At 34.8% G+C, this 10,296-nt stretch overlaps 1 protein-coding gene across 2 annotated transcripts; it reads left to right on the top strand.

Moving 5' to 3' along the window:
- The first annotated feature begins 4,995 nt into the window (after nt 1–4,995).
- On the top strand, nt 4,996–9,222 carry LOC111395344 (F-box protein At1g70590). 2 transcript variants are annotated; one of them, XM_023021329.1, is made up of 4 exons: nt 4,996–5,687; nt 7,651–7,784; nt 8,247–8,429; nt 8,808–9,220. In XM_023021329.1, the coding sequence occupies exons 1-4, from the start codon at nt 5,138–5,140 to the stop codon at nt 8,880–8,882; spliced, it is 942 nt and encodes a 313-aa protein (XP_022877097.1). In that variant the 5' UTR covers nt 4,996–5,137; the 3' UTR covers nt 8,883–9,220. The 2 variants fall into 2 exon arrangements, with proteins under 2 accessions (XP_022877097.1, XP_022877094.1); XM_023021326.1 differs by having other exon boundaries at nt 4,999–5,687; nt 8,827–9,222.
- Nucleotides 9,223–10,296: the final 1,074 nt, after the last annotated feature.

The following is a 10,296-nucleotide window of genomic DNA, read 5'->3' as shown; positions in this document are numbered from 1 at the left end:
CTCTCTTCAAGATTTTTCCTTGTGGTTAATTGAGAATCCATTCTCTTCATCCTTCACACAAACTCCCACTTTTTTTGCTCTAAATTGTTTCTATTTATGGAGTTTCAAAATCTTGATCTTGCAAAAATGGGGTTCACAGAAAATATTCATCAAATGAATGGAATTTCATTGAGAAATCCCCTAAAGCCAATATCTACAAATCCAGTGGAGAAACTAGGGCTGCAAAAAGGTGATGATGAAGAAGAGTTTTCAACAACACCAAAATCTGCAGATTCAAGAATTCCAAGCATACTGATATGTCCACCAGCCCCAAAAAAGCGAAAAGCTTCTTCAAAATGTCATTTTGCTGGTGTTATGGAGTTCTTCAATCCAGAAGACCTGGAAACAGTTTTCATTCCTCGGGGTCGAAAGCGCTTGAAACGGTGTTGAACAGTATAATAAACAAGATTTTAACTTCATTTCTTCTTTAACCGGCGTTAATGTTTAACCCCATTCTTTTCTACTTTATAGTCTTCAGTTTCTGTCCCTTTTTTTTATCAGTAATTGGTGCCAGGAGTCTCATGCACATGGCTTTTTAGCCTAAATAAGCTGTCAGTTTTAACTTATAAGTGGCTTCCTTAATTTTCTCTTAAGGATTCAACCTATTGCTTCTTTGTTTGCTCAAACTGAAATATCTTGATACGATGTTAAAACTTATTGTCTGATTTCTTTCAATTTACCATATCCTGGTAACATTTTTCATTCTTCCAGTCAAGATTTTTACCTCTTTTTTTTCATGCACTGTTTCTTAATTCTTATTTAAATCAGATGGAAATTTTAACTTGTTGATTTCCTTTTAAAGCATTCATCCGTGTACTTTTGTCTTTGCTAAACCTGAATCTTTATTTACCATATTCGATATACTGGTGAATAGAATGGGAAAACTCTGTCGACCTTGAGTTCTTGGATGTATTCAATGTGTTCGCGTGTTTGGGGACAAAATGATCAATTAGATAATTTCGGCCAAAAATTAAATCAACACCATACAGGTCTATATACAAGTCATATAATCTACTGTTAACAGTTTTACATAATTTGTATTTAATTATCTTGTGCCTATTTACATGGTCCGATATGCACAACACATAGTATCCATTATTTATAGGGATGTCAATTGGGCCGAGCCGACTCGGCTCATCAAAGCTCGGCTCGTGGACTGCTCGGGCTCATCCTCGAGCCGAACGAGGGGTCCCGTCCAATGAGCCTAGCCCGCTCGGCGCCGGCTCGTCCAAAAATGTGGAAAAAAATAAAATTTTATCAATAAAATTTGAAAAATTTGAAAAAAAAAATTTCACGAGCTCGCGAGCCGCTCGTGGGCTCGGCTCGGCTCNGCCGAGCTCGAGCTCGGCTCGCCACGAGCCCGAGCCCAAGCCGAGCTCGTGGGTTAAGGCTCGACCCATTGCCATCCCTAATCATTTACGGATATGCACACATTTTATAATACTCACAATTCTTATTAAAATATACTAATATTCTTATTGAAATATACTAAAAATTTAATTTTTATCCAAACAAAAAGAAAGGTAAAAGAAAAATACATACACCTAAGGTCATGGACTAGGATTAGAATCCTACACTATTTGAATAGCACTACTAGATTAGCATGTACATTTCAACCTTTGGTTTCACATTATTTATTTATTTTTATTTTTTTGTACAAGTGAATAGATATGATATTTCGAGAGCAAATCATGATCGAGAATAAATATTTGATGGTTTCTTCAGAGCCTTGGTTTGGAAAATTTATGAATTATAAATAAGTGATTAAATTTTATTTCAACCACACATTTTAATAGACTCATAAATAATATTCACTTGTCCATCGTTCTTTAATTCTATCAATTTACAAGTTAAACTTTTTATAAATTTTTCCAAACGGAGGCTTAGTTAAATGCTGAAATCTAGCTACATTTTAAAAGATACGTGGCTATGAAAGAATGATAAATAATTATTAGTAAATGAGTCTCAACAATCACTTTCCAAGTCAAGCGATTGAGTAATGTCTTAGACAAATGAAATAGCAAAACTAAAAAATTGATCCAAAATAAATAAATTAAAGTGGAGCTGTGGCGATCGTCATCCCAATACGAGCGAAACAGGCAAATGAAATTGGATTATTCTTCGTATACATCACCAAGTACATAAGGATACCCATTATGGATACCCTCCTACGCCGGGTGTCGATAATGGGCACCCTTATGTACCTCTCTATACACACCAAGAATAATCCGGTGAAATTTAGTACCATCCTAACTCATTGTCATCACTAGTTTTGTCTGGATATCTATATAATTTTTTTATTCAGATTGTTGCTCTTATTAAAACTCTATATAGGGATCATTGTTATGATAAAATTATACACTCTTTTGACTCTTTAGTCTCTGATTTTATTCTTATTCTTTCTCCATTTTATAACATATAAAATAATAAACTATAATTATATGCACTAAAACATTATTGAATAAAATGATAAGACAGGGAAATACTTATGTAGGGACCTCAATCAATTGAAAGTAGCACAGATTCAATTTTGTAATACTTTGATCTCCAATAAATGGAAGGGGGCGGCTCAATGTACAACCCCTCACATGGGGGCGGAGCCTGCGTATTAATTGGGTGTGGGTCCCTCCATTCATGTGAGGGGGAGTATAGGCTCGTGTACAAGGGAAAAAATCCTAAATGGAAGCCATTTATAAGGTTTTTGCACATCACGTATTTACTTTCTTTCTTTTGTTTTGATTTTATATCTCATGAGTGTACGGATCGTAATAAGTAGAAAAGCGAATCTAAGAATCCGAATTACCTTTTTCACGAGGACTAATATCTAACCGTTGGTTTAATTATGCTCGATTTCAATTCAATCAAGAATAAAACAAAATGTATTTATCTTATTTTTACGTTTTTTTATTTTAAATATACAAAAAATAATTAATTAGGTATATGATTGTTATAGTGTTATGATTTACAAGTTCACCGTAGCTATCCCTTTAAATTTCAATCACCAATTTTTATAATAACTAATTACTTGTACTCGTTAAATTCTTATACAGTAATTGATTTACTTCTCTTGAATTCAAATCAATTCTACCCAATTAAGTCAACACAACATATCTCTATGTAAACTCGGATAAGCTTTAATCAAGTGCATTTCCAATCTCCAAAGAATTTATTTAACGATCTCGACAACAATAAAAGCATACATCTATCATTTCATCCAAATTACAGATTTTTTCTACGTGGTATAAACAAACAATTCGCCTCTTGACGTAATTATCGTCCACAAATTAATGAATTACAGGACAATTAATCCAAAACATTAAGAATGAAAATAAAAATTATTCACAAGCATCAATTAAAAATTTCAATTTTATAATTAAAATTAATGTTTAAAACTAATTTACATTAATTCATCCTAACTATTTGTTTAATTACATATCATTGGAGAATAAAAAAATGGATATCATTTGATTTTAAGGAAAATGCAAAATAGATGATGATATATTGCACCAAGAATCCACATTTTTCTCATAAGAACCTTGAAATGCTAGCTTCTTAATTGATTTCTTGATTTTTCTTTTATTTTGGGCTCTATTTTATTGCAATCGATACGACTTTTCCCCCAAGAGGCACATTTGTCTTGTATATGGGTTTAATGAATTCTCAATAGGTTTTTTTAAATAGTTGGACTATGTGTTTATAGACTAAAATTAAAATTAAAATTCTTGTCTCAATTGGGTTCAAGAGAGAGTTTGAAAAGATGAAAAAACAATTCCATTTTTTCAATTTGACCAATTTCTCATACAATTTTAATCCTTCATCTTCTAATTTTCATAATTAAGTCCCCTTCATCCTAAAATATTAATAATTGATAAGGTGCAATTTTCAAAATTTAAAATTCAGTCCCCAAACTTTTCAAATATCAAATTTGACTCTCAAAACTTAGAATTTTTATCGAATGCTTCATTAACACTTCTAACTGATCAATTGCAATTCAATTAATCTTCAATGGCTTTGAATTAACTCCAATTAAACTCCAAATAACCCTCTCCTCACCAATTGTATCTAAGTTCAAATTTTCTTTTCAGAGTTAACTTAATTTATACAAAATTATGTAGATAATCACTCAATTTGCATATAATTGAATACGAATAGAAGCTCGAATAAGTACATAAATACAATTATTAATATTAAGTTGACTAATTTTCACTGTTAAACACTTACCTTTATTTTAAAAAACAAATAAATGAAAAAAGAAAAAAATAAAAATAATCCTTCTAAACCATCCCCGCAAAATGATACTATGACACAATGCCAAAAAGTGTTGAAAAATACTGAATAGAAATGGCATTGGAGATAGAAAATACATAAAAACTAGTAATTCTAATTACAATAATGCTATCCCATTTTCAAATTTTGCATAGAAATAGCACAGGACATCAAGGAAAGGTTTGAATATTTACGCTTTCATACAATTTTTTGTTTAACGTCTTAGTGGAGGAGATATTGACAAATATTGTTGCTATGGCAAGAGAGGCAAATAAAATCAACAAGATTTCACTCATCCGAAACTTAGGAATTGGCAACGGAGAGGGACGGCCAGGGACAACCTTCCTTGCTCCCGTCTTCTTCCCTAATTAATTTTCCCGTCTTCAACTCGGAGCAAATTTCTTTGTCCATACCCAACTTCTATAACTCAGTTAAACTCGAAATTCCCATCGTGTTTAGACAACATACCCATGTGAGATCAGGCTTGCCTTGCTCCGCTGCCATTTCTAGACTATGTCCTTGTTTAAAAATCACTATTTAAAAATATATATTTTCCCCAAAATGGGGCTCAAAAAAGCGGCTTAAAGATTATAAACTGTCCATATGGTAAATAAATGGAGGACCCAAAATGTAATTTTCTCTGCAAATAAATATACGGATAAAACAATATTCTAGAACAAATATCACTTGCAAGTTGCACCCTGATGACATCGGTGCACATACACCACGCACAAAATGTGATACGTCATGACATTATTATTTTTGTTGATACGTTTCAAATTGATCATCCCCACCGCCGCCACCGTCGCGCAGCAGCACCCGTTCCACCACCATGAAGCAAAAGACATGGCCATACAAATCCTGCAGCCATCAATTCACCGGCCTCCCTTTCATCAATAAACCCAACAAAAAATCCACCAAAGATCGTCAAACCCGTCAGCTCAATTTCACTTCAAAATCATCTTCTTCATCGTCGTCCTCGTTTTTGTCGTCGTCGAAGTGTAAGGAACCGGATTTCTCTTCGCTCCCTTACGATGTTTTAGCTAGAATCGCCTCGTCATTCTCGCTGCCTAACTTGCAGTCGGCGTCGCTGGTATGCAGAGGATGGAGGGATGCACTCCGGCCGTTGAGGGAGGCAATGCTGTTCTTGAAGTGGGGCAAGCGGTTCAAGCATGGCCGTGGGGGAGTGAAGCCCAATTTGAAGAAGGCCTTGGATTCCTTCTTAAAGGGGGCGGCGCGTGGGTCCACGATGGCCATGGTGGACGCCGGATTGATTTATTGGGAAATGGGGAAAAAGGAAGAGGGTATTGCTTGGTATAGAAAGGCAGCTGAGCTTGGTAACCCTGCTGGCCAGTGCAATTTGGGTATTTCGTATTTGCAAGGTAATTGCTTTTTTATAGTTTAGCTTTTACTTATTTTCGAATTGTTTGTTGAACTTGTGTTTTATATGCAGTATAGGAATCTCGATTTGTTGAACTTGTGTTTTATATGCAATATAGGCATTTCGATTTTGAATTGATTTGAAGTGGGCGAGTCTAGATTGTGATGAAACTTTAGTTCTTTGAATGTAATTCTGTTGTTTCTGATAAAAAGAGCCACCAAAGTTTAGTCCATTCAAAACTATTTTTAGATTTATTCTTTTTCATGTTTTCCTCTGTGACGTGGTTATGCTGCATTTGATTAAAATCTGGCATGTACATAATAATATCATAAAGTTTTGAGCAGTTTTCAGTCGGAGAAGTCCGTCGGGAGCCGTTACTAATAGAAGTCCGTCGGAGAAGTCTTTGCTAACATTCTTTTATCTATGATACCTTAATAGATATTTCAGTGTAAGCAACTAATAACATCATTTATGTGCCTTGATTCATAAGCCCATCTCCAACGCTGCATCAAAATTTGCACCATTTTGCACCAAATTAAAATTCGTCTCCAATTATTACACCAAAACTTACACCAAATGAACAGTTATTAACCATTTTCTTTCATTTTTTTATTTTTTATAATTTATTTATTTGAAATATTATTTATTTCATTATTTTATAAATACATAAATTACTAAATAAATAATTACGTTAAATTAAGGAAAAGATTAAAATAATAATAATTATTATTATTATTTATTGTATTAAAAAATATATAACACAAATGAGACAAATACCATTAATCAATTTATTTGGGAAAGGAAAATGAAGGGTAAAAATGACTTTTGGACACTTTGCACCAAAATAGTGCAAAGTTTGGTGTTGCATTGAAGGTGTTTTACACCATTTTTTGGTGCAGCCGTGTCCCTGCCCATTTGCACAGGGCCTATATAGGGGCTGTCACATGAGGGGGGTGTCAAATGGACCTGTGCAGGGAGCTTTTTTCTTTTTGGTGTTTTGGGGTAAGCATTGGAGATGACCTAAACGTTTGCTGGGATAATATCTTTTATTGCTGATTCATTGCCTGTCTGCCATGAACATTGAGAATAACTATCGTTGAATGACGAACTGTTGTGTTTTCCTTTGGACAAAATTTCAGTCAAGTGCTCAGCAGCAAAGCTTGTATACGGAATTAAAAAACAACTAAAGAAAAGTGATGAATCTGTCTGTCTCGATGGCTCCTTTGATATATGTTTAAAGAGAATGTATTTAATATATTTCTATTTTGTGTAGGGCATTCATTTGAGTAAGTGCCCTGTTTTTGGATTTGCCAACAGAACGTGGTTTATAAAATAAAAGAGATTTTTTTTTTTTTTTTTTTTTTTTTTGTGTCCTTTGTGATATCCATCAGCAGATTCCAAAAAATTATGTTACTTCTGACCATTGTCAATGTCTAATATTCCATTTTGGGCTACTGGGGAACGAGAGGCCTTTGAAGATTAGCATGTATATTGAGATTTGAGCATTTTTGAGAAGTGTTTATGAATGATTTAAATTATAAATATATAGAAATGAGTGTGAATAAGTGGGTAGTACTTGTGGGGTCTCTCGAAATGTGTGGATAAAAATGGTGTGATTATTTATAAACAATTTATAAACATGAGCCAAACATATAGTTAAAAATGGTAATTTTGTTGAACTGATAGATTGATTTTGGATATCTGTTTCTTGCATCCTGTACCAGATATGCTAACGTGTTTTCTCCTCAATAAGACACAGCTCTTAAAGATTGACGGTGAAAATGAGATAGAGTTAACCGATAATTATGAACTCAAATAAGGACGAACATTCATGGCTAATAAAAATAATGTCTTTTTTCAGGGTAAAAAATGGAGTTGCATTTGTAATGAACAGTAATAATAATGTGTAGTACTTTTAGTAGTACCCTTTCTGTTATGTTGTCCTGAGCTATGTAATCGTGCAGCTGATCCTTCTAATGCCAAAGAGGCAATTGATTGGTTATATCAAGCTTCAGTTGCTGGTAGCGTTCGAGCTCAGTACCAACTCGCTCTTTGTTGGCATCAAGGTCGTGTGCTCCACCAAAACCTCCAAGAAGCGGTATAATGTTGTTACAAAACTTTCTTACTCTCGATAATTAATATATGCAGTTGTAGAATAAATCTTGAAATCTGATCTTCAATTTGTTTTGCTAATTAGATACTGCTGGTTCATATTAATTTTCTTCTTCTTTCCAAGAAGCTGCTAAATTTCCTTTTATACTTTGCACTTATCAGATTTTGTTAATCTAGACGTAAAACTGCTAACTTTTCTGAAATTACTTTTTTCCAGCTAATGAATACAGACACATCCTTGTTTGGCTAAGTATGTCGAGTTTTTTTTCTGTTTAACAAACTCTTGATTAAAGTTGAATAGTGCACGAGGAATATCTGATATTCCCACGTAGTCGAGATGAATAAGGCCTTCCATTTTGTAATAACTTTTGATAGCATATTGTTTTTTCGATATGGATTCTTATAATAACTTCGACACTTACGAATTTCTAAATTCCAATCTTGACAGGCTCGATGGTATCTACGAGCTGCAGAAGGGGGGTATGTGCGTGCTATGTATAATACCTCCTTGTGCTACGCTTCTGGCCAGGGGCTGGTCCAGTCGCACAGATTAGCAAGGAAATGGATGAAGAAGGCAGCTGATCGTGGTCATAGCAAAGCACAGTTTGAGCATGGTTTGGGTCTTTTTTCCGTAAGTTACCAATACATCCCATTCTTTCATAGTAAAGTTCTTTAAGTGATGTTGGTGACATCGATAGATGATTTTGTGTCCATATTTTTGCTCCAGACTTATAGAAATAACAGAGTTGTGAAAAAGGGGTTTTCCGTTTTTTGTATTCAAGATTTTACTCCGTAATATTGTGTATATATCTTCAATGTATTTTAAGGAGTAGCGTGGAAAACTGATGGAAGTCTTTGGTGCTACAACTTGGAACATGTTTGGCTAAGCTTAAAGTAACTTATCCCAAACATGTTTCAAAGTTACTTTTTTTGGAACAGAAACTTACTTTTGTAGAAACCGTACTTTTCTTTTTAGATAGAAAGTACCTGGACATAATTTCAATCTTAGCCAAACATGTTCTCACCAGGGAGGGGAGATGATGAAGGCCGTGGTATACTTGGAGCTTGCAACGCGAGCTGGTGAGACTGCTGCTGCTCATGTCAAAGATGTTATCATTCAACAGCTATCAGCAACTTCTCGTGATAGAGCAATTCATCTGGCTGACAATTGGCGTGCTTTGCCTTCAACTCGTTGAACTTTACGGGCTTGTGCTCCTTGTTTTGCCGATAAACCTTCCGACAATTATCTTCTGTTGTTATGGTTTTACTGTTAGAGCTTCTCTGTCATAGAAATATTGATTTTAGAAAGAAAATAAAGTAAGATGTGATATGGTTTTATACCTTTTTCTGTATTGAGTTTTGTTTCGTTGCAGATTTTGTAAAATAATTGCGTGATGTAATTCAGTCTTGCAAGTTCTCTTCGATCATGGTGTCTGCATAACAAAGTTATGGTTATTCTGTCCAATTCATCGTATCAACTGTGTTATCAATGTGTAAATTTTGATGGATAAACAACTTAAAAGTGCAAACCCACATCAATGCAAGCCAAACAACACCATAATATCAAATCTGCAGTCAAATAGATGTACATTATTTGCAGTACAACTAATAGACAATGGCTATACAAGAATGAATCAAACCGTTGTGTTGATAAATAGGAAATTCTCGAGAATACTACGCAAAAATTCAACTGGGATTTCATTAGTCGGAACCCATCCTGTCCTCCTCCCTCCGAGCAAGCACATATTATCTATTTCTGGAAATTTTTATCTATTTCTCGATTTGTCCATAAGATTCTTGTTTAGAAAATTTATTTAGAAACAAGAAAACATAAAATAGATGGAGAGAAGAAAATAGAGATATTCTACTATATGAAAAATCAATACAATTATTTAGAATCTCGTGCACACCCTGTTGACCCCGAAAATTGGTCCTTCCACGTGACCAACTGAAAGCTATCCCACGTGTTCCTCCCTGCGCACAATTAGCGAATAGTTAGGTGCACACGGACGGAACTAGTGGGGGTGGTGACGACCGTATACACTCCGACGATCAAGTCAGGTTTAAGTGATCGGAACAGTATCTAGGGGCTATGCAAATCAATGATAAAGGGGGAGGAGAAAATATATAAACTTGCTATGGAGTGCTATGTAGTGAAAGTTTCATTACCTTTGCCTCTTGCGAAACCTTGGGTATTTATAGGTGGTATGAACCGTTGGATGTGGGACGCGTGTATATATCTGACGGTATGAAGCGTCCGCTCATAGGCGTCAATCAGCCGCGTTTGTACAGTGGACGGACAGTTTGTTTCTTCTGACTTGAATTGACATAAAATTGATAAGTCACATCATCTAACCTCATAAAAACGTCAAATCAATTTAAACCTTAGGTGCAGAAAAGATCTTGGCACAAATCTCAAATTGGCGATGGATCTTCTAACCGGGGTCCACTTGACCTCGACCTCGGAGGCGAGATGTTTCGGCAGGTCAGTGATAGGA

Source organism: Olea europaea, chromosome 1, assembly GCF_002742605.1.
Source record: "Olea europaea var. sylvestris chromosome 1, O_europaea_v1, whole genome shotgun sequence".
Classification (NCBI taxonomy): domain Eukaryota; kingdom Viridiplantae; phylum Streptophyta; class Magnoliopsida; order Lamiales; family Oleaceae; genus Olea; species Olea europaea.
This window is presented reverse-complemented; position numbering and strand designations above follow the sequence as displayed.